The 25288-nt window shown below is 42.3% G+C and overlaps 1 protein-coding gene across 2 annotated transcripts in view; it reads left to right on the forward strand.

The window, feature by feature from the left end:
* The first annotated feature begins 456 nt into the window (after positions 1 to 456).
* Positions 457 to 25288, forward strand: part of sp3 (phosphatidylinositide phosphatase spermathreecae) — a 270294-nt gene continuing 245462 nt past the window's right edge. For both annotated transcript variants that reach the window (XM_050192990.3, XM_055061254.1), the window contains exons 1-3: positions 457 to 859; positions 1576 to 1656; positions 17715 to 17851. In XM_050192990.3, the coding sequence (XP_050048947.1) occupies positions 763 to 859; positions 1576 to 1656; positions 17715 to 17851 (315 nt within the window). In that variant the 5' untranslated portion in view covers positions 457 to 762. The remainder of the gene's footprint in view (positions 860 to 1575; positions 1657 to 17714; positions 17852 to 25288) is intronic.

Genomic DNA, 25288 nt, shown 5'->3' on the forward strand with positions numbered 1-25288 from the left:
CACTATAACGCTTACCCCCCCTTTCCACTCCGTCGACCGGGTCGCAGGAACGGCGGCCAAAAGCAAACGTTCCTTGCAGCGCATGCTCTGTCCATGAACATGGATTTCTGCATAACCTCTTGAATGGATATGTTACAATAAAAAAGTTATGCAGAAACCAATGACGATGGTTTCGATCCTCGACAACCGTCTCATGCCCGTCAAGAGCGCTTTTCACCCTCTCTCTCTTTCTCTCTGTCTTGCGTCGCCGGATTTCAGAGGCCATGCCTCAATCATTCGAGCACCTTTGCTAAATGAGCAGCTGTTTCGCTCCTTGTCATGCGAGATGTTTTAATTTAATGTAGGTAATTTGTTTTTGTCTTGGTCAAAGAGATGATTCCAACAGTCTCAGCAGTTAGTAAATTTCTGCTTATTCTTTCTATCTTTCCTTGCATTTCTCTCTCTCGCTCCATCAAGTTCATTTGCGTGTTTGGATGGTTTGGTGACGGCCGCTACGGGGCTACGGCTGAGCTACGGTTACTTCTCTCTCTTCTGTCACTCTCACTGTGCGGTTGGTGCGGTGCCAGGCAGGGCCGAGCGGCCCCCGTGTGATGGGTGGTAATGGGGTCTTATTCTGTGGTGTCGTTTTCGCGCACGCCAATCTGTGCCCCATGTGGCGAACAATCGGTGTTGCTAAGCTGTGAAATCATGAGGAAGTTTGCATGCTAGGGTAAATTAAAATTTCTCCCTGCCCTGATATCAGTGGTGGTTTTCCTTGTCACCATGGAAATTCTGATGACTCCCGATTATTACGTGATCATCGATGGTGAAGAAACCTTGTGGTGCAGCCGTGTTGACGGCAAACTGGAACCGAGAAAACGTACGTACTGTACGTCTGTCACTATGTTTGGCGTATGAGTGTGTGAGCCGCGAGTCGTTACGCAGAACGATTATGTCGACGTACGTCGACTGCTTCTCAGTTGCAGAAAGTGTGCCGACAAATAACACCGGGCGTAACGTGTCTAATTTTTTAGGGCATTTTTGTTTTCTGCTAGGCGAAGGCGTTAACCAAAACCTCGAATGCTCATCCATCGCGGTCCATATATATGAAGTCTGTACATATCGATCGGCCAGTGAGTCTTCCATCGGAGCATGTCATTGGGTATTGCGGCCGTCTTTATTCATTGCCCGTGACCATTGCATTTGGCTGTCCAAACGTTTCCTTTAGAATATTGTATGTTATTTTGAGAGCGTAATACAGCGGCGGTTTATAACGCTTCCTTTAATTACTTTCAATTGCATGCACCACGGAAAAGTTTCTTAGTTTCACTTATATTCCCGTTGGAGATACACTTACGGCATTTCTTGCGTTGCTACAGCCACAGATTAATTCAAGCATCAACTTAGACGCGGCTCTCTCTTTGGAAGAAATTGCGCATGGTTTGGTAGAAACAATTAATTTATTTATAACACGCATTTACTAAAGTATGCCCTGTAAAGGAGTCATGGACCGCGCTGCATGATTTTTTTTGTGGTGTACGCTTCATGCTGGGTTTGCTGCCCTTGTTACGAGGTTATTTATTTTTTACTTTACAGGATCTGAATTACATACGCTGACAGATACTGTCTGTCTGGGCACAGTTTATGGAATCATCGGAAAATTCCAGCCACATCCAGGTTTGCTCTTTGGCGTTTCAATTATATTTTGTCATAGTCTGCATTTCTCAAGCCATCATACTTGCATTATGTGTGGTAATTTGCTAACAAAACCTCCATGCAAAATTGAATGATTTCTAAATGCTTCTGGTTAACTATTACCGGTGCAATGTGGTAATAGTTTGAGTGTTCATAAATTTAGTTATATTCATAGCCAATGTGGTATTATCAAAATTTTCAGGGAGCCAGGGCCATAAATATTTTGTACTGATATCATGCACAGATAATGCTACCTGCTAGCCAGGTCGAATTTCCTTTGCTTTGTTTGCCAGTAATGAATCATGGCCATGTCATTTCAGTGTATTGGTCTGTCCCCTAATTTATTTTATTTCTGATTTTGAATATATTTCATCAGTGTGCTCAGGCAATTCTATTTATAATTGACATGTGCTTTTAAGCACCATTTTTCTCTGACAATTTTTTAGTCAAAGTAAGTGATGAAATCTGTGGAGAAATTTTTTCTATCAGGATGTTAAAACGGTGGAACACAAAATTTGTATGATGTATTTGCTTCTTTCTCTCTTTATATATATATATATATATATTGGCATTCTTAATAAAGGTCTGTCCACAACTGAGCTGTCAAAAATAAATCTGTTGTATTTTTCAACGTAGATTTCTTCAAATACTTTAACAGTTACCAGAAATTCTTTACTCTTTAAACTATATATATACAGGGTGTCCCAACTATCATGCACCAAGATTTAAAAATATGCAAATGCCGCGTAGCTGGACGGAAGCAAGGTAATGTTGTTTGCCGTCACTTAGAGATACTCAGATTATTTTTTGCATTCTGCTTAATTGCATAATTAGCCTTAATTAATTAACAAACCTCTCAAATATTATAATTAGATGAAAAGTGTCAATGAGAAAATTGTAGAGGAACATGAAAAACTCCCAATACAGCTTTCTGTTGCTCAATACGAGCTGCATAAAAGTGTTTTTCCGAGCCTGAAAGAAGTCCGTGAATACACGCAAAGTGCCTCGAGTGGCCAGTCGTGCAGCAATATTTCATGTATTTGCGGGCTTCTATCACGCTCGAAAAAACACTTTTATGTAGCTTGTATCGAGTAATAGAAAGCTGTATCGGGAGTTTTTTATGTTGCTCTACAATTTTCTCATTGACACTTTCAAAATCTAATTCAAAAAGTGATGGTGTCTGAAACATCATTTATAAATATTAAGAAAAGCAATGGGCTTAATACCGAGCTCTGGTGGGCACCAGACATTATGCAAACAATGTCAGATTCTGCACCATTTATCAGAAGATATAAGGGACCACAAGGCAAGTTATTGCTAAATTCATTGTGCTATCAGCGCATGCAGGTTACAAGGTGATAATGTATGCTCACAACGGCCTTATCTTTCCACGAGTGTGCTAACAAAACCTGCGGTGCTGTCCTCGTAGGCATCGCTGTGCATACCGGGTATTTTCTTTTAGAAGGTCCTACATTTTTAAAAATTGCTTGTGGCAGGTAGCACAATTGTGACCCTTGAACTTAATTACTGAATTAAGCAGACATTACTTGTACAAGAAATTGAAATGCTTAATTCAATATTAACATAATTACACTGACTAACCTAAATTAGTTACATTATGGCACATATCTAAATCTATGAATTATAGCGAATTATAACGAATTCTCTAAACTAAACCAGTTTCGAGATATTAATTTTTAAAATGGGGTCCAACGAATTGCATGGCATTCCAGCTACTTGTTTTAGGAAATGCTGTTTCATGCATTGAAGTGCAAAATTTTTAAAATTTTTGACCTATAAACAAAGAAACACCCAGTATATTGTACTGGCATGAATAAATGGGGGTTTCTTTTGGTAGCTGCTGCTGCATAAGTTCTTCACATGTGCTCACTTGGCAAGGGGCAGATGCAGCATGATGTCAGAAGTTGGGCCCATCTTGTAAGCACGAAGCTGGTCAGTCTGCACCAACATTAAAAAGCTGGATAGGCCAGCGCCCACCTAGCCATGTCCACCAACGAGCGGAAGCCATTTCTGTCATCTATGTTTGCCAACCAGCAGCTGCCGAATTTCAATTTCAGTACATGGTGGAGCGGACTGCCTGGTCAGAAGAATTTGACGATTACTGTTTTGCGTCTGACCTCAACGAGCACAGTGATGAAGCCCAAGTATGAACCCTTCTTCATGCCATTGGAAGGCAAGCTAGTGAAATCTTCCAGACCTTCAACTTGTCTGAGGAAGAAGAAAGGAAGCATGACGTCGTTAAGAGGAAGTTTGATAACCACTTCGTGGGGGCTGAAAACATTGTTTACGAGAGTGCCTCTTTTTATAGCCATAACCAAGGTTCGGGCAAGTCTGTTGACCAATGTGTCACTGTTCTGCATACACTGGCTAAAAGATGCGACTTCGACTCCTTCAAGGACAGGATGATTCATGACCGCTTCGTTGTGGTGCTTCGGGATCTGCAGCTATTGGAAACCCTGCAAATGGGTCCCGATATCACGTTGGCCGCGGCACTCACCAAAGCAAGGCTCAAGGAAACCATCCTCGAGCAGCAACAGCAACTACGACATGCCAAAAGCCATACAGCCAGCTTGATAGCAGAAACTGCCGTGGAGGCCATCAGAAAGGAGCACTTTTCAATGCAGAGCCAGCAGGAAGGGTGGGGCAACCGACGGCATGACAGTGCACTAGGCTAAGATGCCGGGGACCTGAGATGTCTATTCTGCAGACAAGCACCCCCATCCAAGGTCCTCGTGTCCAGCCAGGTTTGCCACTTGCTGCAACTGCCACGTCAAAGGACACTTCAGTTGTGTCTCCCGCAAGAAAGACGCCGCTCGTGCAAAGGAACTACTTTCGTCTCTTCAAACGGACAATGAACTCTATTTTTAGGGGCTGTTAAGAATGTTGCTGAATCTACAGTGGACATGGAGAATTCTAGGTTCATCAAGTAACTATTAATAGTACACCTGCCTTTACGAAAGTCGACACAGGTGTGGAAGTGTCGATTGTGCCTTCCACTTCCCGGTTTACCAACGAAGGCAGACCATACAGATGTTCTTTTGATGGGACGAAGTAATGAACGGTTGAATGTTTGGGAAAGTTTTGTGCTGCTATTCATTTTGCAGGTTAACTAAATAGCACAGGCAGTGTGTGTCGTGGCATAATTGCGCTCAGTGTTGTTGAGCCATTGAGCTACTGGAGAATTGTGAATTGTCAAATTTTTGAATGAAGTGGGTTCAGCCGAACCGTATGTTTGCAGTTATGATCAGCAGTTCCAGGTACTGAGGTCTTTCACTGGAGAGTATAAAACATATTTGAAGGCAGTCTATGTTCTGTATGTGGTTCATGTGGCACCCCGCGTTCAAATTCTACTGAGAGTTGCCATCAAGTGAGAAGTAGACAAAATGGAAGACCAGGGGGTGATAAGAACGGTTGAAGGACCAACCGAATGATGTGCCATAATGGTCCCAGTTCAAAAGCCATCTGGAGAGGTTTGTATTTGCATTGATTTAACCCAGTTCAGTTGCAGTGTTGTCCGAGAGCGCTATATGCTGTCAACCGTAGACGAGATACTGAGCCTGTTTAGTGGGGCAGCATACTCTTGAAGTTAGATGCCAACTCCATGTTTTACCAAGTAAAGTTATCGGAAGAGTGCCAGACGTTAACTACTTTTATCCCTCTGTACAGCAGATACTGCTTTCAGCGGCTGCCTTTCTGGATTACTTCTACATTTGAGAATATTCAGAAAACAATGTCTCAGATCTTGGCAGGCGCACAAGGCATAATAAACTTAATAGATGACATCCTAGTCTATGGAGCAACAAAGGCTAAGCATCACGAAAGTTTAGAAAGGACATTACAAATGCTCGCAAAGGTGGATGTTACCTTGAACAGAGCCAAATATTGTTTTAGTGTAGGTGAAATTTCCTTTCTTGATTGTCTCATGAGCAAAGACTGCATAAAGGTTGATCTGTAGAAAGTAACTGCCATCAAAAACATGATAATGCCTAGGAATGAATCTGATGTGCGCTGATTTCTTGGCATGGTGAATTATCTCTTTCTGTTTCTTCTGAACCTCTCGGAAAAGAGCACTCTAGTGCACCAGCTGCTTCAAAAGGTTCACGAGTGGAAATCGGACAAAGCACAGGAGGCTGCTTTCAATAGCATAAAAGACTTATGTTCAAGTAAATGCATAGCCAAGTATAATCCTAGGTACATAATGATACTTGCCACTTTCACCTCTGCTTCTGGTCTAGGGGTGGTTTTGCTGCAGTGGAACGGGGAGTGATGGCCCGTAACATTTGCATCCAGAGCACTCACTCCTATGAAATCACGCGATGCAAAAATACTGATGTAGACTTGGGCTGCGGAGACGTTTGAAGCTTACCTAAGAAGTCTAGAAGTACAATTTGAGACTGACCAGAAACCTCTAGTGACGTTGTTGTGAAAGACTCCTGTCGACCTGCTACCGCCATGTGTTCAGCGCTTCAGATTGAGACTAATGAGGTTCAAGTTTGTTGTTGTTTTGTCCCTGGGAAGCCTGGTAACTACTGATACCCTTTCAAGGTTGCTGCTTTGAGAGATGTCAGCAAATTTGTCAATGCTGTCAGTACCAGAAGTCACTAGCCACGTTGAAGCATGCATCGCCAGCATGGTCGAGGTTGGACATATATAGAAAAAGTGAAAGAAGGACGAGCAGGAGACGACGTTTGGGGGCAAAGCTTTGGATGTGGAGTGGATGGCCTAGGTACCGGTCGCTTCCTATCTCGTTGTGTTCATATTGGCAGTAAGAAGCATCGATTACAGTTTGGAACAATGTGTTATTGAAAGGCACGTAGCTCGTCATACCACAGTGTCAGTGGGCTGAAGGGCTGCGCCACTTGCATGACGACCATCAAGGAATCGTAAAGTCACGGTCCAGAGCATGAGTCCATGTGGTGGCCAGGATTAAGCTCAAAGCTTCCCAAATTGATAGACAATGCCAAGTGTGTGCAATGTCGCATGACCAGGGGCCGTATTCTGAAACGTTCGCCTTCCGCTATAGTTTCGCCGCCACGATAGTTACGTTCAATAAATCAAGCGACTGCTTACCCTAGGTGTTAGCATGCACTACCAACACGAGCAGTCGAACACTTCACATCGCATGAGAGAGCGCACCGTGCGAGTGCAGAGCAGCTTGGGTGTGTTGTTTTCGAGTGTAGTGGCCGCACTACGGGTTCTGCGCACTGCCTACAGTTGGTTACGGCCACTTTTGGTATAATAAATTGAATAAGGAAGTGTGAAATGTTTTACTTCAAGTAAATCAACAAATAGTGCTGCGAAACAGTGCGTGTTTCGCACTGTTTCTACCAAAAGCACTACCAAAAGGGCTACTATAAACCACTACACTCCACCACCAACCAAACGCCAAAAGATGTGTTCGTTTGTTTAATATATGTCGAGAGCACCCATCGACACCACGGCGATAAACTGACATAGGCCGGAACTACTAGATGGCGCTGTTTATTTTCCGGTTTTGCTAAAATGACCAATCAGTGCGTGCCGTTGGCGGAGGCGTGGCCAAGGCGATAGTTTCGCGGAAGGCGAACGTTTCAGAATACGGGCCCAGTATGGCAGAACCTATGATTCTAGCGGAAACACCACAACTGCTGTGGCAAAAAAGTTGGCGTAGACCTATGCCAGATTGGTGGCACGCACTGCCCTGTAGTTGTTGATTACCTCTCACGGCATGCATAACTTGCGTGCCTTGCAAGGTGAGATAGTGTCAGCATTGTGAATCACTTGAAGGCCATTTTTGTATGGCATGGTATACTGGAAATTGTATTATCTGACAATGGGCCGCAGTTTCGGTCGTAGGAATTACGAGATTTTGCACAAGGTTACGGCTTTCAGCACATCACGTCAAGCCTGAGGTCTGCCGAGAGGATGATTTAAACTGTAAGGAATCTAATAAAAAAGTGAGTGACCCCTACCTCGTAGTGTATAACAGGGATACCCCAGGACCCTTAGGGAGAAGTCAGTTGGAACTACTAATAGGCCGGCACCTGTGTTCGACCATTCCCCTGCGTCCCAGCAAGTTGGTGCCGAGAACTGTGAACCAGGTTCTCTTTCATCAGAAGGACAGGGCTATAAAGGAGAAACAGCAGGGCCCTTGTATACTTTAGGCCTGAAGGCATGCCTGTGGCAAGTTAAAATATACCTGACATTTGCCCTAGTGACCATGAAGTGTATTTCGCTAGCTTGCCAAATGAGCAACCTAGTGCACGTAATGAAGAATCGCGGCATGCCGGTCACCTCCTGCCGCCTCCTACCTGCCACCTCCTACCTCCTGCCGGTCACCTCCCGTTGCCTAGCCGGTCACCTCCCGCTTGCGTGACATGCTCGTGGCATGAAGTTAGGAAACTCAAATGGTACGGAATGCCAGATGGACATTTTCATGTGTTGTTCTTTTAGGTTGAATCCGTAAAGTGTTGTACACAGTGTGTTGGCATGCATTACCTTTCTGCCAGTTCAGAGTACAGGGATCCCATCAAGCTGTGGATTGACAAAGCTTTTTGTCCCTGTTCTCTGCATTTCTGATGTATGAAGCACAGAAATAAACTGAAATTGAAACCTGCATGCTTGTGCAGTCTTTTTTGTGATCACTGGCATCACAGGTGCACACTTCGCTAAGCAGGGAGATGTGTTATCAGCTCTTGTAAGTCGCAAGTGATAATGCACGAGGTGCTACCCAAAAGTTCCGGGAACTCAGTTGTGAAAAACAAATGTGTTCATGACAATGCCTAATCAGCACTGTCAACTTCAAAGTAGTCCCCTTGTGCATGTATACACCGATCCCAGCATTTCTGCCACGATTCCATGCATTCGTGGTACTCTCCATGCGACAGTGTTGAGGACCACCTGCGATTCCAACTGGATCTCTTCAAAAGTGTGAAGCCGTTGTCTTTTCAGCCTCAGCTTCAACTTTGGGAACAAGAAAAAGTCGCAAGGGGCGAGGTCAGTTGAATAGGGTGGGTGCGGAAGTACTGTGATTTGTTTGGAAGTCGGGAACTGTCGAACAACGAGTGAAGTACGAGCGGGTGCATTGCCGTGATGAAGAAGGCAGTTGTTGTTCGTCCACTTCTCTGGACGTTTGTTACAAATGCTCTCTCTTAAGCACCTCAAAACGTCACAGTAAAGCTCACTATTCACGGATTGTCCAGGAGGTATGAATTCCTTGTGGACAATTTCATGTAGGTAAAAAAAAAAAAAAAAAAAAAAAGAAACAATGAGCGTGGACTTCACATCGCCATGAACTTGACATGCCTTTTCCGGCCGCGGGGAATTCGGCGACTTCCATTGTGATGACTGCTGCTTGGTTTTAGGATTGTAGCCATAAACCCATGTCTCAACCCCGGCTATTACACTGGAGAGGAATGTGGGATTGTCTCTGACTTGTTGCTTCAGTTTTCGTCAGATAGAAACATGGTTCAGCTCCTGTTGGTCACTGAGCAGTCTTGGCACGAATTTTGCAGCAATGCGCCTCATGTTCAAAACATCCGACAAAATTAGCTGAACCGTGCCATAAGATTGTCCTGCAATGTTGCAGACATTCTTTATAGTTAGCCTGCAATTTCCAAGGATAACCTTACGAACTTCTACTATCTTTTCCAGAGTTGTGCTCGTTGATGGCCGTCCAGAACGTTCGTCGTCATCAACGCACATTCGACCCTGTTTGAAGCATTTATTCCATAAAAATGTCCTACTTTGGCTAATGGTGTCGACTCCAAAAGCGTCCTCTAGCATATGATGAGTTTCTGCCGCAGTTTTGCCAAGTTTAAAGCAAAACTTGATGCAAATCCTTTGCTCCTTGAAGTCTGCCATATAGGTGGCTAAGAAATGCGCCAAATCAGTGAAACACTGTGTTGTAAAACAACACTTTGCAAAACAATACTTCTTCTTAGATGCAAGTCGTTCAGCACACTGATTCGCAAAGCATACTGCTAGCTACATCTAGTGGCGGTAATGTGTACTGCACTCAGTTTGCTGACACTTTTCAAATTCCCAGAACTTTTGGGTAGCTCCTCGTATGTCTATGACGGCCTTACCTGTCCACAAGTGTGCTAATGCTTGCAGTACTTTCATCGCAGGCACCGGTATGTGTATATTGTACTGACATGAAAAAACGGGATTTTTTGGGCAGCTACTGCGGCGTCGGTTCTTTGCGTGTGCTCGCCCGCCAAAGGGTGGACATGACACCCATGTGATCACTTTCTTTCACTGATATTAAACCAATATAGTGTGTGAATAAGCAATTTGTGATCTCCTATGTCAAACGTTTTTCGATAATCTACAAAAACAATCCACATAGGTAATGCCTGTCTAGAGAGTGCCAAAAGTTTCATGAATGAACTCTGTTACTTGGGCTATGGAGGAATGTCCTTGTTGGAAGTCGTGGTGTTTTAAATTAAGGAGGTTTTGGCCATTTATGTGTCTAATAATGTTGCTGCACAAGGCATGCCCTAATATTTTGTGGACAATACTATTTGGTAAAGATATCGAACTGTAATTGCTGACTAGATTCCAGGGCCCTGACTTATGCATGGGCACAACGTGTGCGATCTTCCATTCATTTGGAAGGCATCCCCTACTCAATGAACTTGAGTTTATTATCTTCAGGAAAGGTGGGAGGAATGATGTACACAATTTCGAAACGCCACCTGTCAGTTAATCCGGCCCTCCTAATTTGCTCGGATCTAAATGTTCAAGAAGAAACTTAATACCACTCATCAATAATTAGGTTGTCAAAGCTGCTGTTGAAAGGCGGAGCTGAAATTTCAATTGACTTATTTGATGTAAAGATGGAAGCAAAGAACTTGTTGAAGCAGTTCACTTTATGTAACCTATTTTTTATTGCCTATATATTATGCTGAAGTGAAGGAACACATACCCTGTATTTCTTGTTACAATAAATAAAATTCTGGAATAGCTTTTGCATTGTCCTAGACTGAGGATAGAAAGAGTGAAAGAATACTGTTTTTGTGTCACAGATTTTTGCTTGCAAAATTTTGGTTATGGCCACTAGTTGCTCACAAATTTCATAGTTCTTTTTTTTTCAAATTTATACCTGTATATCCTGTTTATTTTACTATTAAGGCACCATAGCTCACCATAAACCATGACTTACATTTAGAACTTCACACTGTCTGCACCCACGATGGCGTGTATTGTGCTTGAAGGTCAGGCATTTTTGTTTTGAAATAACACCTTAGGTCACCGATGCTGCTGGTTTGGGTTGTAATGCAAGGCCTGTTTCATTGGTATTCATCTGAATGTAAATTATACATCTTCCAAGATGTCGAGTTTTACGTCTTTTCGTATGTCCATTTCATTTCACTGAGCACATCTGCATGGTCATTTATACCAGGCACCACATTTTAATATTGACCTAACCCAATTGGACTGATTAGTTAAAAATAAATCTAAGATGTAATTTGTCTCGTGCCCTGTGTCACCATCTGGGTTAGGGCAAAATTGTTAATTGTGCTCCACATTTCTATTGCTACTGCAGCTGTAGCAGTAACATGAGAAGTTGCTGATTTCAAACAAGTTCTAGGATGTTAAAATCACCACCTATCACAAGATAATCCATTATAACTGTCTCCATTGTCTTTGAAAGACCGAGTAGGGGGCCTCTAAAATTATCATACTGATATTAATATTCCATTTGGCAATCTAATTTTACACTACTTGTCCTTGCAAGTTCCGCTACAAATATCAAGCACGGAGCAAGCAAGCATGCTGTCAACAAGTATAAAGACCCCATCTTCATGACGGTTTCTATCTTTCGTGAAGCATGTGTAACTATTCTGAATTAACAAGACATAAATGAATGAATAAATAAATAAATACATACATACATCGAATAACAAGACATTGCCATATTGAATCACTAACTTCCTTCAGCACTAAAACTAATTATTTTTAAGTCATTCTTCCTTTGCACCATCTCTGAATGGAACAGTTTACCTCTGACAACAATACATAGCACTGATTCTATTGAACAACTAAATCTTAACTTGTTACTAGTTCTTGCTTCAAGCCACGAAATTTATTTATTATATTATTGTACAGAACATTACTAAAAACTCAGTGTTTGCTTGCAATTTTAATAGCATGTTTCTTTGCTTGTTTAGTTTTGTAGAACTATTCCATTTTGATTGTCTATATTTATTGTTATTGATATTGCTCTTACTTGGTGCCCCTCCTGCAAGGACGTTTTTGAAGCCTACAGTATTCTTTTAAATAAGCCAGCGTCGTTGTCTTCAATATCCCCATCGAGCCAAAATTCTGTTCCAAGCACAACTCTTGGTTTGGTCATGTATAGTAGGTTGTGGAAGGCTTCTATTTTGTTCTTGATGCTAATGCAGTTGTTAACAAGAAATGTCACATGTGCAGCGGAGCTGAGCATATAAGAATGGCTCATTATATTTTTTATTTACACAAGCATTGTCAGTACTATGTATTTTGCCGAATTCATGTAGAACCTTTTTTTTTTTCCTTGCCTACCATCTCTGAAAAATTCCCAGAAATACTGATTTGGGACCCTTTTAATTTCTTCACATTGGCCAAAATGGCTTGGTTGTCCTTACACATTTGCAAAATTTGCAATGAGCAAACGAGGTTTATTAGTGTAGTACCGGCCAGGTTATGTGCCCTCTCAGTGTGCACAGACATTATTCCCAGACTGGCTACGATTTCTTGCACTTTTTTCTCAGAGGCAGTGGGCAGCTCACAACTTTCGCTGTCGGGAACACCATAAAATGTAAGGTTACATCGCCTACTGCAATTTTTCAAGTCATCCACTTTAGTAAATAAGCTTTTTACAACAGTGAGTGCATCTTCAGTTTCCTTTCTACAAGGGCATATCAGAAGGTCTTTGCCCCTATTTTTTTTTAGCCAAATTACGGCTGTAGATGCAAAGTCAACATATCCATTCTCAGTGGTCGACCTTTCTTGGACCGTCCCCGCCTTATCTGCCACTAGCTCCATGACGCAGCGCTGCTGTCAGTTGTTGAAGATGGCAGCTGTGCTTCACATGTCCAAGGCATACAAGCAATGAAGTGTGATTCGTTTTCTATGGAGCAAAGGATGAACGTTAATTGAAATCTACAGAGAAATGCAGCCCACCTATCGGGGAAGATGGCTCGCTTTGAGAAATGTAAGGTGGTGGTGTTGCGAGTTCACAAAAAGCCGTGAAGACTTGCATGACAATGAGCGTTTCGGAAGGCTGCGTGTGTCGCTGACTGACGACAATGTGGCGCAGGGGCATCTCAAATTTAGTGCTGTGATGGGACAAATGGTCAGAATTGGTGTGGGGACTTTGTGGAAAAATAGTGTGAGTAGTGTAAACTACGTAGAATAGTACATATATTTGTCATGACCTGTATGTACCTTATTTTGGCTAATAAAACACAGGGCAAAGAGTTTCTGATTAACCCTCGTATATTCAGTGACAGCATCTCCTGAGCTTGCAAACTGTGCCATTTCAAGCTCCACTGAATCAATTGTGTTCAGACCAATGTGTTCAGGTAAGAATGAACCTGCTGTTCAGATGACTATTTTTTTTTAATGGAATCTTTATGCGAGATAAGAAAGTGTGTTTGATGAAAGGAGTCCACCTTGATTTTGTTAAATGCCATGTAGCTTTTCTACAAAGAAATAGTGCACCACTAAATGTCAGAAATTACTTTGTTGAGATTAGCAAACTTTGCAAATCTGAATGCCTATGTCACAAGAGATAAAGCATTAATCTGGTAATATGTATTATTAGTGTCGTTGAAGATCTTTCCTTAAATGCACAAGCGAGCTCAGTTCTTTCTGTGCAAAATAGAATAGAAAAAAAAAGTCGGCTCCAAGAGAAAACTTCTTTCAATTAGGCTATGTTGGGGGGCTTAATTGGACTACTTTCACTCTAACACAAAACTGAAAATTTTTTAGTTCCCTCAAAGAACTATGCTTATTATTGAATACGTTCATAAAGTAAGGCTCAGCAGTTATTTGTAAATTAATGCCTAAATATGCTGCACATTTTAAAGTGAAATTTGATGTTTTTGAGTGCAATAAAAATACATTGATTGGCGATTTTCATGAAAATTTTAATAAATGCCCATCCAATACTGGTAATTCAGGAACTGCAAAAAACATGTTGTGTCATCTTTTTTTTTAAAATCGGGAAATTAACCTTCTTTCTAAACATATGCATTCTCCTTTCTGTAAGTTCGAAACTACTCTAAATGAAGTTCAAAAAGAAATTTGCAGGGTTAATGTTCGATTGTATTATAAATAGGAGATATTAGAGATATATTTTCTTTATTAACATGTCAATAATTAGCAGCTGGTACATTATAAAAATGCTCATGCCAATACTAACGTTAGTTCATATGTTTTTATCAAGAGGCACTCCATTTCTTCCTCTGTTTTACCAGCTTCAAGAAAACAATTTGGAAGACTAGTGTGCCAGTGCATGTCAGCGGCAGTAAGATGCGAGATTACAATAAAGCGAGCAGAAGGGCAAAGACAACTGAACCGGGCACTGCCGTTGTATTTTCTTGCTTATGTCTTATTTTTCTACAGTGTGCAATTTTGGCTTCAGGAAGAAGCAGAATAGGGATGTTGTTCTGTATAATTTCAAGTTTTCTGAATTCAGTGGCACACCGTGTGGCCTCACTGGCTGGTGATGGCAAGCTATGCAACACTGCTTGATGTTTGACGAGCTTGCCTGCACCATTGCAAGCATTCTTTACATTTCCTGTGTCTGAAAAGTTCGAATTTGTTGTGTGGCACTCACTCTTGTGCAGTTAGTGCATTTGAAACCGGTTTTGGAAGCGCTATGCAGCACCAACATATGTCATCTAAAAGTAAATCGGCATGATGCCCTTTATCCTTGAGATGTGCTGTTTTCTTGGATAACGCAAATCATGCATGTGCTGTTTCATGAATGCTGCTGTGGTGTGAATGTGCTTTGTTGACTTCTTTGAGGAAATAATGCCAGCAAAACATGCAGATCTGCTGCTTCTGCCAGTGGTACATTTGTATTTAATTTGGAAGTACGTCACTTTGGTTCTCAGTTTAATTAAAATGGGCCCTTGACTTCACATTATTCTTTTTGGTATGTGGCTCTCATTTAACAACACTCATGTAATTGTGTGGAATCCATATGATTTTTCTCCTTTGCAACTCCTCGATGAAAGCTTAAACCGTTTGGGAGTTCAACCACGCTGGACGCAAGGAGTAAATTTTGTCCTGTTCCCAACAAGGGATGGTGGAGCCTGTAAGGGGTTAGGCTTCCTGCAGAGTGTGCATCATAAACCATTTGCGAATCCACTGCTTCTTTTGCAACATTTATAATGTCCTTCTTGTTTGTAAGAGCGTCCCCTTTCATGAAATGTATGACATGAAAGTTTGGCATACATGTCGTCCTTACTGAACTTGTACCTCGTGGAAGGTTCCGAACTACACCACACACTTTCCATGTCTACCAAATTTCTAGCTTCATTCAGTGGAGTGCACCTCAAATGTGCATTTCTGCTGCTGGTAGCACATTTTACATCTGTTAAGCCAGCATTCTCTGGCACATTGTATGCAGAGTGCATGCCTGACCTCATTTTACTTGCTGCCATTCCTGTAATGTTTTGTTTTTTCTAGTCTTCAAAATTGTTTTCGTGAAGCTGGTGTAGCAGCGGCAGAAATGGGGTGACCAAACACACTACAGCCAAACATTACACACGGCTGAAAAATTTAAAAAGAAAATTGCATGTTCGGTATGTTCAGAATCGCATGAAGGACAATACATCAGTTCAGATTTAAGGTTAGTTCTCTGATTTAAAACAAGATGATGCTTCTTCTCTAGTGCTTAGTACGGGAACTGGAGGCTAGGTGGACACAAAACAAGACCCTACAAGCGCTACTTTCTACATTGGTTTATTAGAAGCTGGATCACGGATTTGTATACCACAGACAAAAAAACCAAGCATGTGCAGGCTATAATCTTCCGAGAAATGACAGTTCTTTCCTGGATAAGAATAGTGAAAGAGTACTAACACACTCTTTGCCAAGTTTATATTTCTGTTGTAGCAAATTCAATTATTAATCTTGTCATTTCGTCTTCATGCCTGTGCAGAACGAAGCAGTCATTAAACAGAGGCGAGCAACTGAATGTGCTACACTTGCGTCCTTTCTTGGCATTGATACAGTGCTCTCTAAGTCTGTCATTGAGACCTCTTTTGTCTTTGGTATATACCAATACCCATGATATGGCGTTCATTTAAAAAAATTTTTTATTTATACAATACTGCAGACCTTGCACAGGTCCAATCAGGGTGTGTACAAAAGCATTTGAATAGACACAAGATAAACCAATGTTTAGATTGGCCCTTGTGTGTGTCTTGTCTCCTGTTTGTCTCGTCTCAAGTTTCTGTGCTAAGCCCTAGAAAAGATGTACCAACAAGGCCAAAACTCAACCCTTACAAGATAATGCAAAATCTCTTCACAGTTTTTGAATTACCAGTACTGGTTGGGCATTTGTGAAAATTTTGATGAAAATTGTTGAGTTTTTTTTTTTTTTTTTGCATCTGAACAATGCCAAATTTTGCACGTTTAAAATTTGTGGCCCCTGTAGTCAATAATTTATGAATAACTGCTGTGCCTATAGTTATGCACTCTTTAGTTTTGCCTCAGCTTCCCCAGGGGATTCAGGCATACTGTAAATGATGAAGTTTGAGTGTCCACTAATGTTCTCAAGCTCTTGTAGCTCTTTAGTTAGGAGGGACACAATATACTCTAGTTCTTTCAAAGTGGCCTAATTTGATGGTTGTTCAGAAGCCATATTTTACATGATACACTTGAAGTCATGCATTCATTTCCTGATCTCGGCAAACTAAGATTTTATGTCATGGAATCATTACAAATTTTAGCCTGATCCTCATTTAGTTGTTCATACATATCTTTTTAAGCGGGCCCTGGGTTCTGTTCAACATTGTCAACATGCTGGCTCCAGTGACATTCCTTGTGTGGCCACTGTTGGCCATTTCAAGCCCCCATTTTCCTGTCAAGTTGTTTACATTCACAGTATATTGCTACTTCTATGATCTTTCTTCTTTCTTGCAATTCATAAAAACAAGTATTAAGCTGTGCTTTATTCTTGGCACAGTTTTACATTATGAATAGCACATCTTTAACCCTTTTGGTGCTGGGTGTTTTTCTGAAATGCAACAAGTTTAATTTCTGTCTAAGTAACACATTTAACAACACCTGCATACGGGCTAGATGGTGCATTGCAGATCGACGGAAAATAAGCAAACAGGAAGACGCACACAAACAGCCGAGAAAGACACAGGACAGGCGCTCGTTAAAATGTTTGCAGGCTGTAAATTCAAATACTATTTATTGACAATATGTTGCTGAACGTTCGAAAAAGATTTTACAAACTAATTCAGACATGCTAATGCATTATTTTAATTATGACAGTTAGTGTTCCTCAGGTGATCTTACTTCTTCATTGTTGTCATCATTTCTTAAGGACACATCGCAATCAACATCAAAGTCTTCTGAATCAGAGTTCATAAGAAGTTGTGGAATTTCTGCATCGTTTTGCACTGGTCCACTATCTCAGAAAACGAGAGCCGCAATCAACACTGACAGTCGATAAGGTTTGTTGTGCCATCTGTCATAAAATTTTAGTTTAACCTGAAACTTCTCAGCAGATGGCACAGCCAGTCTACAGGTGTTTCACATCCACGAATTATCTCAGGCATTCCATCGGTGGCCAGACGAATATACTTGGGCACTGCACTTATAGGTTAGACGAGAATGTGGGAGAACACTGAAACCCACTGCTTTCGCCAAAAAAAAAAAGGAAAAGCGATGTAAAAAAAGGGGGACGGGAGAAAGAAAGAATCGTGAGCCACAAATTATGTAAAGTGGAGCATACAACTTTCATTAAAATTATGTGGCAACTTGCGCAATTCCTTTGCCCAATAATCGGACTTGTTATTTTTCAGACTCGGACCAGCAGTTAGTCCTGATTCGACAAACAAGTCTTATAGGATCCCTGCCGGGAAACCACCAGGTCTTTAAGGTTAACAAGGTTGTCTTGGTGCCACTCTCAGTCCATGAAGCCCCAGAACTGGAGATGGAGGTAAACTGGAGCTTCCGAAGGCAAAAACTGTAAAACAGTTTTTTCACCATTTACTTTGCATATATGTAAAAAACTGCATGCTAATGATTGTGTCTTGTGTTTTTTTTCTTACATTTAAAGTTGTTTTTCATCTGTTGAAGGGACACTAATGAGCAATGCTAAATCATGGTTAGACTGGTATTAGTTTGAAACTCAATTTTCATTACTCTCAGAAAACGGTGGATTGCTTGGGGAGAAAATAAATTACAAGCTTTCCTTTTCTAAATTTAGCACCAATACCTCACAAGTTCATTGAGGTCAAGAATTTTGTGCTGTTTTTCCTCCCACTTGGCACATGGAAAGTTCTTGGAACTTGTTAAGATTTAAGTCCTTTTCCCTCGGAATGCAATTTAATCCTTGTTTACCAATAAACAAGCGGCTGGACCCATGTAGACGTCAAAATTCATGTCATGGCAAATTGATGCAGAAACTTCATGGTGGTGTCATCACATGTCATTTATTCTTGCATTTTTCTTGCTGACCAAGCCTCGTGTCCCCGTAACAGGCCCCCCCCCCCCCCCTCCTTTTTTTTTTTTTCAGTGCGAAAGCATTATATGCCCCATTACACGTAAATGTGGCGTTGTAGTTGGCGGTGTGACCGAATGATGGTAACAAAAATGGCTGAAAGCAAAGAGTAAAAGCACCTTAAAAAAAATACTCAAAGTGACGTCAAATTTCTCAGGGAGCTTACTGTAAACAAAGCAAATTGGTGCCTTTGATAAAAAAATGAGGTAAATTACGGTCTGGGTGGGAATCGAACCCGAGTCTTTGGGATGCAAGATGAGCATACTTGCCCGACGCCATGGCCACTCCACAGTTCTCGTTGACTAAATGTATGCCTAGTGCATGCGTCATTGCACATGTCACGTTGCAGCCATCTGGCTGACTAATTGTGTGGCCTAGTGTGTGCGTCGTTGGGTACGTGATGGCACAGCCAATGGGCAGGCATGCCATGAGCGTATAAAATTAGTATATAAAATAAAAAATTGGCTGAAGGCTTAGCTTGGTTAAGCCTGGAAGATTGCGAAAGCAATACCCTTGGCTGCGCCTTGGTTCGGCTGATGGTGTGAACATGGTTGCCCTTTGTTAAACTTATGGCTATACATCATCCGACATAGCGCAAGGCAGCGTGCCGACCACTGCGAGGAGCCGAGCTGTACTTATCCTCCTAGCGTGACGTCACGCCAGCGAGCGCCCTCTCTCGGTAGCGCCGCAGCAGCGGCGCGCAAGGCTTCTCCTCCACCATCGATGCCGCGAGCTGGGGCCCAGTCTCTCAGTCTGGCGTGACGTCACACCAGCGAGCGCCCTCTCTCAGTAGCGCCGCAGCAGCGGCGCGCAAGGCTTCACCTTCACCATCGATGCCGCGAGCTGGGGCCCCGTCTCTCGGTCTGGCGTGACGTCACACGGTCACGTGACGCGCAGCTGTGTAAGGAGGTGCCACGACCACCGATGGGCCGAAAGTGCGAGCAGTATTGCTTTCGTAATAAAAGTATTAATGTCCAGTTGAATGCCGCTGAATGATCCAAATTATGAACTCCTTGTAGGCAAGCAAGTATGTTGAGACACTGCGTGTTTTCATTTAGCCTTACCAAGGCGCAGTTAAAATGCAGGCGCGAGCTTACGCGGTCAAGGAACACGCAGAAAGGAACATTTCACCAAAGCGACTATAATGCTTTCGCATTTCTACATGTAAGCAGTTATTTATATTTTTTTTTTTCATATTGAGGAAGCGTGATTTACTGACAGCTTAGTATTCCTTTTAAATATTTCTTTATTGAGAGATGTGTCTCAGAAAGCCATTTTTCTTGGTAATGAAGCAAGAATGGTCAAACTTGATGTGATAATTAGTATAATTTGCCCTTTTTAATATTCCTCATAACTTTTATGTGGCTTCTCAACACATTCTTTCATGTGGCCTAAAGATGCAATGGTTTGCTTTTGTTGTGAAGGAAAGTCAGTAAAATCCAACGCAAGTCATGCATTCACCTTTTGGCATAAAATAAAGCATTCCTAAATAGTGCAAGTAGTAATTGAACCTTGATCACAGTGACATGGTGTAATCAGGAGCCAGACACACTAACCACAGTTTTTGCACAACTTTCTTTCTGTGACTACTATAGTTGTAACTGTTTTCATTAGAGCTAGTCAGCTCTAAATTCAGCAGACATGTTGAATGCTGGCCATTAAAACTAGTGAGTACAGAAAAAAGGAGCAGAGAAAAAATAAAGAAAGGAAAAAGAAGTGAAAAAGAAGTACAAACAGGTGACCTGTTCATTTGTCTGTGCTTTATGAGCATGTATGTATACCTGCTTTACAATTGAAACTATTCTGTTGATAAATTTGTTGGCTGCTGTGTTGTTTAGGAATTGGCCTCCCTAGCAAACTTGTTTAAATGCCATCCCAGGAGAAATGAAAACAAGGATGGGGGAAGTGAAGCATCTGCAGGCTGAAGAAGAGGTTGAAGAACACCAGGTGGTACTGATGGTATAGGGCCTCGTGCCTTGCACCTTTGAGCCTAATACCCTGCGCCACGTGTCAACAGTAGTGACAGAAATCGGTTGGGGCCAATACATGATCGCATAGCAGTGTAGTAGTATGGAGTACTGTTGTTAAAAGCTGAATCCATCACATAAAAAATAATTGTAGATGTGCACTGTTGTATAATGCTACAAGAGCTCAAGAAGTGCAGTAAGGAAGATTTTGGTTGCAGTTTAATGTTCTGTAGAGCCCGTAGAACAATGACACGTGGTTGCACTTGGTCAAAGGTGATGGTCTTTCCATTTATACTCTGGAGTTGTTTAAGCATTGTCAAGCTGCTGCAAACAGCCTTTCCCCCAACTCTGTCTTCAAAGCCTATACCAGTTTATGAACACAATGTCAACTGGCAGAAAAATTTCACAGACAAGCAGTCCATAAGCAAGCCAAAGGGACTTCTACTGTTTACTAGGCTGTCTACAGTCGAATCTTGATAATTCAAACTCGAAGAGGCCCAGAAAATTGTTTGAATTAAAAGACGTTTGAATTAAAAAAAGGATTTGTTCTTGAGGCATTCGTGCACCATAGCACGAGGCACGAACGGTGCGAGTCGTGAAATATCGCGGCGCAAAAGCACACAATGAGCGAGGACCACGAAACTGCCCACGCCGGCCAACACTTGTTTCCCGATAACGGCAGAAAAGAAAACTTAAGGGAGAGGGCTAAGCTGGCGCCAGGGTGGGGAGGAATGACAGTGCGGAGGTGAATGCGTGCAGAGACCGTCGAAGGTGAGGGAGTTACGAGGGATTTCAGAGGGAGGGTGAGGGGAGCGCAATTGTGAGGAAGGATGGGAGGGAAGTGGATCCGCTTTTCCGCCAGTTTGATGGATGGTGCTAATTACTTCTGCCACCTAAGATTGCCACCGACATGGTGGAAGGAAAATGTTAGGTGGGAGCATCGCATAGTGTGATTGAAGCCAGACCTGGTGGCCCAACACGTGATCGCACATCAAAATGCGCGATTGGTTTTAGTGTTCCCACTGTGCAGGCAGAGCCACGGCAGGGCAGCTGAACAAACATGCACTGAATAAAAACTACTGGCATAGCTACTGGGAACAAAACATCTCAGCAAATCTCTATTCTTGCTCCGGGATCTCAATGCAAGAGGTCACCTGTTGGGTCATGATCATCATCAGCCTGGTTAAGCCCACTGCAGGGCAAAGGCCTCTCCCATACTTCTCCAACTACCCCGGTCATGTACAAATTGTGGCCATGTCGTCCCTGCAAACTTCTTAATCTCATCCGCCCACCTAACTTTCTGCCGCCCCTTGCTATGCTTCCCTTCCCTTGAAATCCAGTCCGTAACCCTTAATGACCTTCGGTTATCTTCCCTCCTCATTACATGTCCTGCCCATGCCCATTTCTTTTCTTGATTTCAACTAAGATGTCATTAACTCGCATTTGTTTGCTCACCCAATCTGCTCTTTTCTTATCCCTTAACGTTGCACCCATCATTCTTCTTTCCATAGCTCGTTGCGTCGTCCTCAATTTAAGTAGAACCCTTTTCGTAAGCCTCCAGGTTTCTGCCCCGTACGTGAGTACTGGTAAGACACAGCTGTTATACACTTTTCTCTTGAGGGATAATGGCAACCTGCTGTTCATGATCTGAGAATGCCTGCCAAACGCACCCCAGCCCATTCTTATTCTTCTGATTATTTCAGTCTCATGATCCGGATCTGCGGTCACTACCTGCCCTAAGTAGATGTATTCCATTACCACTTCCAGTGCCTCGCTATCTATTGTAAACTGCTGTTCTCTTCCGAGACTGTTAAACATTACTTTAGTTTTCTGCAGATTAATTTTTAGACCCACCCTTCTGCTTTGTCTCTCCAGGTCAGTGAGCATACCTTGCAATTGGTCCCCTGAGTTACTAAGCAAGGCAATATCATCAGCGAATGTCAAGTTACTAAGGTATTCTCCATTAACTTTTATCCCCAATTTTTCCCAATCCAGGTCTCTGAATACCTCCTGTAAACACGCTGTGAATAGTATTGGAGAGATCGTATCTCCCTGCCTGACGCCTTTCTTTATTGGGATTTTGTTGCTTTCGAGGACTACGGTGGCTGTGGAGCCGCTACATATAGATATTTTTCAGTATTTTTACATACGGCTCGTCTACACCCTGATTCCGTAATGCCTCCATGACTGCTGAGGTTTCGACAGAATCAAACGCTTTCTCGTAATCAATGAAAGCTGTATATAAGGGTTGGCTATATTCTGCACATTTCTCTATCACCTGATTGATATTGTGAATGTGGTCTATTGTTGAGTAGCCTTTATGAAATCATGCCTGGTCCTTTGGTTGACAGAAGTCTAAGGTCTTCCTGATTCTATTTGTGATTACCTTAGTAAATACTTTGTAGGCAATGGACAGTAAGCTGATCGGTCTATAATTTTTCAAGTCTTTGGCGTCCCCTTTCTAATGGATTAGGATTATGTTAGCGTTCGTCCAAGATTCCGGTACGCTCGAGGTCATGAGGCATTGCGTATACAGGGTGGCCAGTTTTTCTAGAACAATCTGCCCACCATCCTTCAACAAATCTGCTGTTACCTGATCCTCCCCAGCTGCCTTCCCCCTTTGCATAGCTCCCAAAGCTTTCTTTACTTCTTCTGGCGTTACTTGTGGGATGTGAAATTCCTCTAGGCTATTCTCTCTTGCATTAACGTCGTGGGTGCCACTGGTACTGTATAAATCTCTATAGAACTCCTCAGCCACTTGAGCTATCTCATCCATATTAGTAATGATATTGCCGGCTTTGTCTCTTAATGCATACGTCTGATTCTTGCCAATTTCTAGTTTCTTCTTCACTGCTTTTAGGCTTCCTTCGTTCCTGAGAGCACGTTCAATTCTATCCATATTATAGTTCCTTATGTCAGCTGTCTTACGCTTGTTGATTAACTTCGAAAGTTCTGCCAGTTCTATTCTAGCTGTAGGGTTAGAGGCTTTCATACATTGCCGTTTCTTGATCAGATCTTTCGTCTCCTGCGATAGCTTACTGGTATCCTGTCTAACGGAGTTACCACCGACTTTTATTGCACACTCCTTAATGATGCCCATAAGATTGTCGTTCATTGTTTCAACACTAAGGTCCTTTTCCTGAGTTAAAGCCGAATACCTGTACTGTAGCTTGATCCGGAATTCCTCTATTTTCCCTCTTACCGCTAACTCATTGATCGGCTTCTTATTTACGAGTTTCTTCCGTGCCCTCCTCAAGTCTAGGCTAATTCGAATTCTTACCATCCTATGGTCGCTGCAGCGCACCTTGCTGAGCACGTCCACATCTTGTATGATTCTAAGACTTCGAGCTGCGCCACCGGAAATTAAACTGCTATCATACAACGCATTTATTCGCCCAGTTCTCGAATATGGTAACACAATTTGGTTTCCTTATACACAACAGCTTATTAACAAACTAGAAGGAGTGCAGCGAAAGGCAATTAGATTCATCTTTAACAAATACAAGAATAGCGATTCACCTACCCAACTGCTAAAAGAAGCCGGTATTCCTACTCTGCGAAACCGCGCCAAGCTAGCAAGACTAAAATTATTGTTCCAATTGATACACAATGCATTACGAATAAATACTTCGTTGTATATATCCCTAGCTGACACCAGACCTTCCCGCCATAAGCATTCATTAACACTTAAAGAATATGCATTTCGCACTGACTGTTTTAGATATTCGTTCTTTCCTCTTGCAATAAGAGAATGGAATAGCCTGGACCCCTTCATAACGACTAACACATCGTTGCCGAAATTTATAACCCTTGTAGAAGAGCTGTTGTGCAATAATTAGATTACGTTAGCCGGAAATAACACCACTCAAGTCATTGTATAAAATGAAATCTGTATGAGCATTGTATTTGCCTATGTAATTTCACCCCCTTTTGCCAAATGAAATGTACCCTTGTTTTATTTCCTACCATATGTGTAAATCTGCTTTGTGTCGATTGCAAATATTGTTGAAATCATGTAAACCTGTTTTTTTCGCTATTTGTGAGTGTATAATATATGCCCAACCTGTAAAAATCCCGCTGGGATTGACAGTATCTGAAATAAATAAATAAATAAAAAAATAAATGCCAGGGTTAGCGCAGAGTATGAGGTCTATTTCATTTCTAGTCTCGTCATTCGGGCTCCTCCACGTCCACTTTCGGCTATCCCGCTTGCGGAAGAAGGTATTCATTATCCGCATATTATTCTGTTCCGCAAACTCTACTAATAACTCTCCCCTGCTATTCCTAGTGCCTATGCCATATTCCCCCACTGCCTTGTCTCCAGCCTGCTTCTTGCCTACCCTGGCATTGAAGTCACCCATCAGTATAGTGTATTTTGTTTTGACTTTACCCATCGCCGATTCCACGTCTTCATAGAAGCTTTCAACTTCCTGGTCATCATGACTGGATGTAGGGGCGTAGGCTTGTACGACCTTCAATTTGTACCTCTTATTAGGTTTCACAACAAGACCTGCCACCCTCTCGGTAATGCTATAGAATTCCTCTATGTTTACCAGCTATGTCCTTGTTATTCGGGAATGCCACTCCAAGTTCTCGTCTCTCCGCATAGCCCCGGTGGCACAGGACGTGCCCGCTTTTTAGCCCTGTATTTACTTCTTTTGTCCTCCTAACCTCACTGAGCCCTATTAAATCTCATTTACTGCCCGCTAATTCCTCCAATAGCACTGCTAGACTCGCCTCACTAGATAACGTTCTAGCGTTAAGCGTTGCCACGTTCAGATTCCAATGGCAGCCTGTCCGGATCCAGGGATTCTTAGCACCCTCTGCTGCGTCACACGTCTGACCGCCGCCGTGGTCAGTTGGTTCACAGCTGCTGGGGACTGAGGGCCGGGGTTTGATTGTTGTA

Source organism: Dermacentor andersoni, chromosome 1 (assembly GCF_023375885.2).
Source record: "Dermacentor andersoni chromosome 1, qqDerAnde1_hic_scaffold, whole genome shotgun sequence".
In the NCBI taxonomy this organism is placed as follows: Eukaryota; Metazoa; Arthropoda; class Arachnida; order Ixodida; family Ixodidae; genus Dermacentor; species Dermacentor andersoni.